General features: G+C 48.5%; 1 protein-coding gene across 1 annotated transcript; it reads left to right on the forward strand.

Moving 5' to 3' along the window:
* The first annotated feature begins 6,678 nt into the window (after positions 1-6,678).
* On the forward strand, positions 6,679-7,135 carry LOC131502626 (histone H2A-Bbd type 2/3-like). The gene has a single exon (XM_058713494.1). The coding sequence runs from the start codon at positions 6,679-6,681 to the stop codon at positions 7,018-7,020; it is 342 nt and encodes a 113-aa protein (XP_058569477.1). The 3' UTR covers positions 7,021-7,135.
* The last annotated feature ends 631 nt before the right edge of the window (positions 7,136-7,766 follow it).

Raw genomic sequence — 7,766 nt, forward strand, 5'->3', positions numbered from 1 at the left:
CCACTGGGAGGATTTCCCTCCACCACTGTACTTCAGGGGTGTCCCAAAGAGGGGCTGTTGTGCCACGCCTGCCCATCTGTGGGTGGCACCTGCATGTCATGAAGTACCATCTGTAAACCAGGCTCAAGTCTTCTCTTCCTCTGTTCACTGATCATAGGGAGCTTCTCATGAGGTCATAGGTGCAGGCTGGGAGAGAGGAGCAATGTAGCAGGTGTGGAGACCATGGGTGTTTGAGCCACTTCTTCACATAATGTATTTGTGCCTTTAGCCAGCTTAGGCTCAATCTCATACATATCACTTCCATTTGAGGATGGAGTGCCATTGTGTGCACCCAACTTTATTAAAAAGAAAAGCTTGGTGTGTCAAAGAACACCCAGTTCGTGATGGGCAGTTCAAATACATGGCAATTTGGTGGCCCACGGTTAGGCATTCAGTCTCTACCAAGGCTCAGTAACAAACCAAAAAATCATTTCTCAAAAGGAAAGTAGTCATCTGCAAAGGATGGCAGGGCTTTGGTCTGAAGTCCTAAGGGCCTGTGCTGTGATTCATCTATAGGGGCCTGTCAAAGGCTCCAAACAAGCATCCTTATCTGACACTGATATTTCAAGCACCATTGGATCTAGTGGATCATAAGGCTTGAGTGGTAGAGAAGCTTGCCTAAGAGTCTGAACCTGTTGTAGATCTACTCTTGTTCTGGGCCCCAGTCAAAATTAGCACCTTTTCAGATCACTTGGAAATGGTCCATAATAACCACCTAAATGAGGAATATGTTGCCTCCAAAATGCAAAATCCAAAGAGGCCCACTAGGTGTTGGGCTTCTTTTGGGGGCATAGGAGGGTCCATATGCAATAACTTATTTTTCACCTTAGAAATGATATCCTGACATGCCACACACCACTAGGCCCCTAAAAATTTCACTAAGGAAGGAGGCCCCTGAATTTTAGTTGGACTCATTTCCCACCCCCCGACATATAGATGTCTTACCAATAAGTGTGGAGTGGTTGCTACTTCTTGCTCATTGGGTCCAATGAGCATAATGTCATTAACATAATGGAGTAGTGTGACATCTCATGGAAGGAAAAGATAATCAAGATCCCCGAAAGCTCAATGATGACACAGTGGTGGAGAGTTGATATATCCCTGAAGTAGGATGGTGAAGGTGTGTTGTTGCTCTTGACAGCTGAAAGCAAACTGCCTTATGGACAGGGGTGGAGAAAAAGGCATTTGCCTTTCAGCAGCTGTAAGCCAGGTAGTGGTAGAGATGTAAATTTGCTCAAGCACTGAGACCACATCTGGCACAGCAGCTGCAATTGAAGTCACCACCTCGTTAAGCTTATGCTAATTCACAGTCATTCTCCAAGATTCATCCGTCTTCTTCATAGGCCAGATAGGCAAATTCAATAGGGATATAGAGAGAATCACCACTTCTGCATCTTTCTAGTCTTGATGGTGCCACTATTCTCTGAAATACTCCTAGGCATGTAGTATTGCTTTTGGTTTACTATTTTTCTAGGTAGAGGCAGTTCAAGTGGCTTCCACTTGGCCTTGCCTGACAAAATAGCCCTGAACAGAATAGTCCACAGGTCAGGGAATGAATGTGGGGTCTGCCAGTTGCTGAGTATGTTTATTCTAACTGTGTCTTCCAGAACTGTGGGGAGATAACCACAGAATGGGTTCAGGGACCCAGTGGACCCACTGAGAGATGGGCTGGAGCTAACACTCCATTGATCACCTGACTTCCAAAAGCCCCTACTCTGATTTGTGGACCATAATGATAATTTGGGTATCTTGGAATTAATGAGTTCAGAGCCAGGGTCCAGTAGTCCCCCCAAAGGTCTGATTATTTCTTTTTTTCCAGTTCAAAATCATACTGATAAAAATCTGTAGGTCCCTTTGGGGAAGGTTTAGGGAAAGATTAAGAGTAGACATTTTGGGCAGTGTATCAAGGTCCTTCCTCAAGGGAATGCTGCTTCCCCTCCATCCAAGGATTTCTGGGTCTGTAAACTTGCTCAAGTTTGGGATTTGGCTGGGGTCACTGACTTTCAGGTTTTGTGATTCAAGTTAGATTTTTGTTCACTACATCTAAAACTCTTCTGTTTATACAGATCAAGTAAGAATTTAGTGGGCTGCTATTATGGACTGAAGTGTGTTTCCTCAAAATTCATGTGTTGAAGCCCTAACCCCCAAAGTGACTATTTCAAGACAGGGCCTTTAGTGAAGTAATTAAGGTCAAATGAAATCATAGGGTGAAGCCCTAATCCAATTTTATCAGTGACCCTATAAGAAGAGCCAGAGACACTAAAGATGAACAGACAGAAAAAAGTCCATCTGTGAATACAGTGAGATGGCAGCCATCTTCAAGCCAAGGAGAGAGCAACTCTGCTGATATCTTGATACTGACCTTCTAGGCTCCAGAATTGTGAGAAAAAAAACATTGTTGTTTAAGTCCTTCAGTCCATGGCATTTCATTATGGTAATACTAGCTAAATATTACATCTTCCTATCTACTTCACTCCTAGGAACATTGTGACCAACTAGCCAACATCACAGGTGTCCATGAATCACACTATTGTGATTGCTGCTCTGACTCTGCTGTCCATTATGGTAACCATATCTGCCTTGCCTTGGGCTATTGAGTGCCTGCTGCTTGGCCCCTGCCACCCCCTAATCACTCCTACTGCATTTAGATTTCTCAATTCAGTGGCAGCAATTTCCACTGTTATGTTCTGGCTACAGACAAGAGTCATCAGATAGCTCTTCAAAGAGCTGGGGCTCTGGGGGGTCTCCTCACAAATTTATTTCCCACAGTTGTGATGAAAGATGTGTCATCTAAACCTTCCCAGGGTGGATGAAAAGATATTAAATGACGAATCCACTGTCATATTCCAATCTCATTAAGCTTTTGAATCCCTCCCTCTACAGTACACCAAGGCAGGTTGAACAGGTCAGGTTAATTTACTGTGGGCCACCTTTTGGTTCATGTTGCAGCCAAATAATCAAACACATAGCTAGAGTCCTTTCTAGCCCCCCAAGTTGCAATATTAAAAACACAGTCACTGCTTCGTGGGCCCATATCAATATATTCAGCTTGATTCAACTTTATGTTGTTCCACCATCACCCACACCCTTAATATCCATTCCCATATGTATTCCCTGGATTTCTCTGTATAAATTAGAAAAATCAAGTGATTCTTTGGAGTGTAGTATACCTCCTCATGGATCACTTTGTGTCTCACCTGTAGGGGCCCTCTAGGACTTGACTCTACTTATAGGTCTAGAAACAGAAAGGGGTGGTGGAGGTCCTGAGGAGAAATGGTAGTGTTTTGTAAGACAAATACTTCATAGGAGGCTATTACAGTTTCCCCAGAGCCATGCAGGTTTAATCTCCTTGGACAGGGGTAGAGAGGTTGTTTCTATTGGCAAAGAAGACTTATCAGAATCTAGGGATTCAAAATCCCCAGCTTCATCAAAGTTTTCCTATTTACCTCCATTCCAATTTTCACCCACACATTAACAATGAACATTCTGCAAGGCTGGGAATTCAATTTTCATTGCAATTCAGCCACTCGCAGAATGAGTTTCTGGGTTTGGTTTTCAGAAAACTCAGCTCTGTGGCTACAGGAAATATCTGCTTCAGAGAAGATAGAGAAGTTTTCAGGTCATTTGTGTGACACTTGAGCTGAGAATTTGAATCCCAGCGCTCATTCATTTATTCCCTGTCATAAACTCTGGGTCTGGAGTTCTCTCTTGGCCAGCAAGAGGGTGGCCACACAATTAAAATGCGAGAGAGGCTAATGTCCAGGAGGAGACAAGAACCCCGAGTAAGGGTCCTTGCTCTGTTTTTATTAGGACCAGAAGGCTTACAAATGTGATGGATGTGCACAAAGAGACAATGAAACAGTGAACATTAACTCGTGTGTGAGAGAAAGGGGGTTTCGAAGATAGGCAATGTTAGGGGTTTGGGTAAATATAAAACAAAAATCGTGGCACTGGGACTAGGGGATAAGAGAGATAGAGCATGCTACCACAGGGTCAACAAAGCACCATTCTTTTGCTAATTAGCTCCGCCTGGCAACTTCATCCTGCTGTGGTCTATAGCCCTGTTTACCTGTTTACCTATTGTCGTCCTTCTTCCTGTGCAAGCAGCTTTCTGTTTTGGTACTATGCTGGGGGCACTTTTGCCCGATTACCTAAACTTGGATGCTTTCATCCTGTGGCTTCCTATTCCTATGCCTCTGTTCTATACTGGGGGCACTTCTGCCCTGTTTACATAATCTTGGATGCTTTCATCCTAAACCTTGTTAACCCATTGGTGTAAGGTCAATGAATTCCTAAGCTTATTCCCCACAATTCCCCACTTTGTCCAGAGACATTCACAACCAACTCATTATGTTTATGAGTTTGACAAAAATGTTCTAAAGTTTTATATATATGGTCACCAAGAACCTTGCCTCTTATTAGTGTATGATTAGTAATATACAGTGGTGATATTTTCTGTATCTCTATTACCATATTAGGTCACGGACTATCAGTGTTTTCTTTACCATTGGCAATAGACTCATTAGTAACTTTAAAACTAATGAGACCAGAGAACAAATTCCAGAAACTCCAGAACCAAATTTAGAAAATTCATTCTTAAGATTCTGTTGCTTTAGGACTTTTCTTAGTATCAAAATCTGCATTAGTCAAAATTCACCAAAGAAACAGAAACAAGGGTGTGTGTGTGTGTGTGTGTGTGTGTGTGTGGAGAGGGGGGGGGGAGAGACGATTCAGGATTGGTTCACAGTATTGTGGAGGATGGCAAGACCAAAATTTCCAGGCTGGTGTACAATGCTGGAGACTTAAGGAAGAGTTGATGTTGCAGTTCAAGTCCCAAGAAACTCCACTGACAAAATTCTCTCTTCCTTGGCAGACATCAGTTTTTTTCCAGTTTTTTTTTCTTCAACTGATTAGATGAGAAGCACCCACATTATGGGGAATTATCTGTTTCACTGCAATTCTATTAATATACATATTAATCTCACGTAAAAGTACCTAACACCTAGAAAAGTGTTTGATAAAATAACTGGGTACCATGGGATAGTCAAGTTGACACATAAAGTTAACCACCAGAGTTCCTTAGATAGGGCAGCAAAAGCGCGGCCACAAAAGAAGGGGGGTGGTGGAGAGAGGATAAGTTGTACACCATCCAAACCAAAAACTTTTGTGCATGAAAGGACTCTGTCTAGAAGGTGAAAGGACAAAACGCACAGGATGGGAGAAGCATTTGCAAATCACACATGGGATAAGGGTGTATTTTCCAGAATGCATAAAGAACACCTACAAGTCAGCAATGAAAGCACGAACGAACAACCCAGTTAAAAAATGGGAAAGGACTTGAACAGACGTTCCTCCAAAGTGGATGTGCAAATGGCCAAGAGGCACATGCAAAGACGCTCAACATCATGCGCCAACAGGGGGATGCGAATCACAACCGCCATGAGGCACCACTTCGCAGCCAGTAGGATGGCTCTTCTAGGCACAAGAAAGCGAAACAAAGGCAAAAAGACGAGTTCGGGCGACGGTGCGCAAGGACCGGGACTCGCACACTGCTGCTGGGAATGCAAAGCTGCTGTGGGAATCCGCTGGGCGGCTCCTCAGTAAGTTACCGGCAGAATTAGCACCCGACCCCTCAATCGCAGCCCCAGTGCAATTTCCTACCCTAGGGAATCAGAAACAGGTGCTCAAACAGAACCCTGTGCAGGAAATGCTCGGCGCAGCGCTGTTCACATCTGCCGCAAGGTGGGAATGGCGGAGCTGCCTGTCAACCCGTGAACTGGGATAGGCCGCCACACACGGTGTGTCCCTGCGGTGGAATATTACTCGGCCGTGAAAAGGCTTGAAGTGCTGACTCACGCTCCCACACGGACGAACGAACCCTAGTGACAACGCTGCGCTACGGGAAAGCAACCAGGCACAGAAAGCCGCCTATTCGCCCAGCGATCCCGCGTGCAGAAAGAAGTAAGTGTCCGGGACAGGCGAACCCCTATGGGCAGCAAGCCGACTGGCGGTTGCCTGCGGGCTCCCGAGGACGGGGGTGGGGGGGAGGGGGGTGCGGTGAGGACTGGCTGCCTGACACGTACAGGGGTTTCTTTGAGGGGTGGTGCCACGGTTTGGAACTAGACGGTCGTGGTGGTCGCCCGACCCCTCTAGTGTATACTCGGGGCCGCTGGCTCCTACACGCGTGTTGTGTGTGCACAATGCGCCCGCCCAGCCAAAAGCCAGCGTTCCTTCAAACAGGGGTTCCAGGGAGCAGGCTCCCGCCCAGCACTGTTTCTCTGCAGCGGGGGCCCATGGGAAAGCAGTGACTTCACCGGATGTACGTGTCCCAAAACGCGCACCCGACCAATGATGGGGTCGGTCTGTGATCTCTAGGATATAGAGTAGCGGCTTTGGAACCCTGCCGGTCGGAAACTTCGGGCCAACTGGCTTTTTACACCGCTTCCCGCCACATCGCACCATATCCAGCCCTATCCGACCGCATCCAGCCACACCCGACCGCATCCAGCCACACCCAACCGCATCCAGCCCTATCCGACCGCATCCAGCCGCACCCGACCGCATCCAGCCGCACCCGACCGCTTCCCGCAGCGCACGCCAGACCGAGGCCCGTCCGAGAAAGTGCAGCCGAGGCCCAGCATGCCTGTGAGGAGGAGCCGTCGAGGGTCGTCCGGTGGCCAGAGCCGGGTCCGCTCCCCCACTGCCCGAGCCGAGTTGACGTTCTCCGTGAGCCACGTGGAGCGCCTCCTGCGGGAGGGCCGCTACTCGCAGCGCCTGGGCGCGTCCGCCCCGATCTTCCTAGCGGCCGTCATCCAGTCCCTGACGGCCAAGGTCCTGGAGCTGGCCGGCATCGAGGCCCAGAACAGAGGCAGGAGGCTCATCACCCCGGATGTCGTGGACATGGTGGTCCACAACCACCCGCTGCTCAGCGCCTTCTTCCAGTCCACCATCATCTCCCAGGCGGTCCCGGGCTGGAACTAGCTGTCCCACGCGACGTGGGGTCCGGCAGGCGCCAGGCCTACTCATGGCCGGGGTGGGCCCCGGCCGGCCTGGTGCCTCAGGCAGTCACTGAAAGCCAATAAAGTGTTTGGAGAAACCCGCGTGAGTGCTTCTGTCGCTGGTGTGTGGGGCGTGGTCGTGGGACGTCCCTCGTCGGGGGTGGGGGGGTGGGGCGGGGGTCGTGGTCGGGGAAGACCCAGCACAGCAGCTTGTCTCGGGGACCATGCAGGCGGTGGCCCTGGGCGGGAGAGGCTGGCTCGGGTGGAGGCTTTGACGGGAGGGGTGACGAGTGACCGGGGCGGGGGGACCTGGCGAGCGAGAACCCTGCCAGGTTGGAATTGGGGTCACGCGGGACGGCGAGCTGGGTTTCGGGCCGGTTCGGTCACAGATTCTGGGAGACGCCTTCGGCAACGCGGGTAAACAGGCTGTCACCCAGCCACAGGGGGCACCTGGCCAGGCCCAGCCCCAGGATCCATGATTTGCATACAAGACTGGCACCAGGCAAGGCCTCACTCCTTGGCTTTGTTATGTATCAACTTTGCCCCTGGAAGAGTTCTTCCCCCAGAACCCTTAATTTGCATAAGTATCTTGCACTAGACCATAGGGTCTCAAAGCCAGAATAATGGCTAAGTGTGAATCCTACACTTTTTTGTATTATTTCTTTATGCTTTATGTAGTTTGAATTTGATCAGTAAGACATTTTATGCCTACTGCTTTCCTGCTATGGT

The sequence above is a fragment of the Neofelis nebulosa genome, chromosome X, assembly GCF_028018385.1.
Source record: "Neofelis nebulosa isolate mNeoNeb1 chromosome X, mNeoNeb1.pri, whole genome shotgun sequence".
In the NCBI taxonomy this organism is placed as follows: Eukaryota; Metazoa; Chordata; class Mammalia; order Carnivora; family Felidae; genus Neofelis; species Neofelis nebulosa.

What these genes read in the sequence shown, in the direction of transcription:
- LOC131502626 (XM_058713494.1), top strand. Translation starts at nt 6,679, where the DNA reads ATGCCTGTGAGGAGGAGCCGTCGAGGGTCGTCCGGTGGCCAGAGCCGG.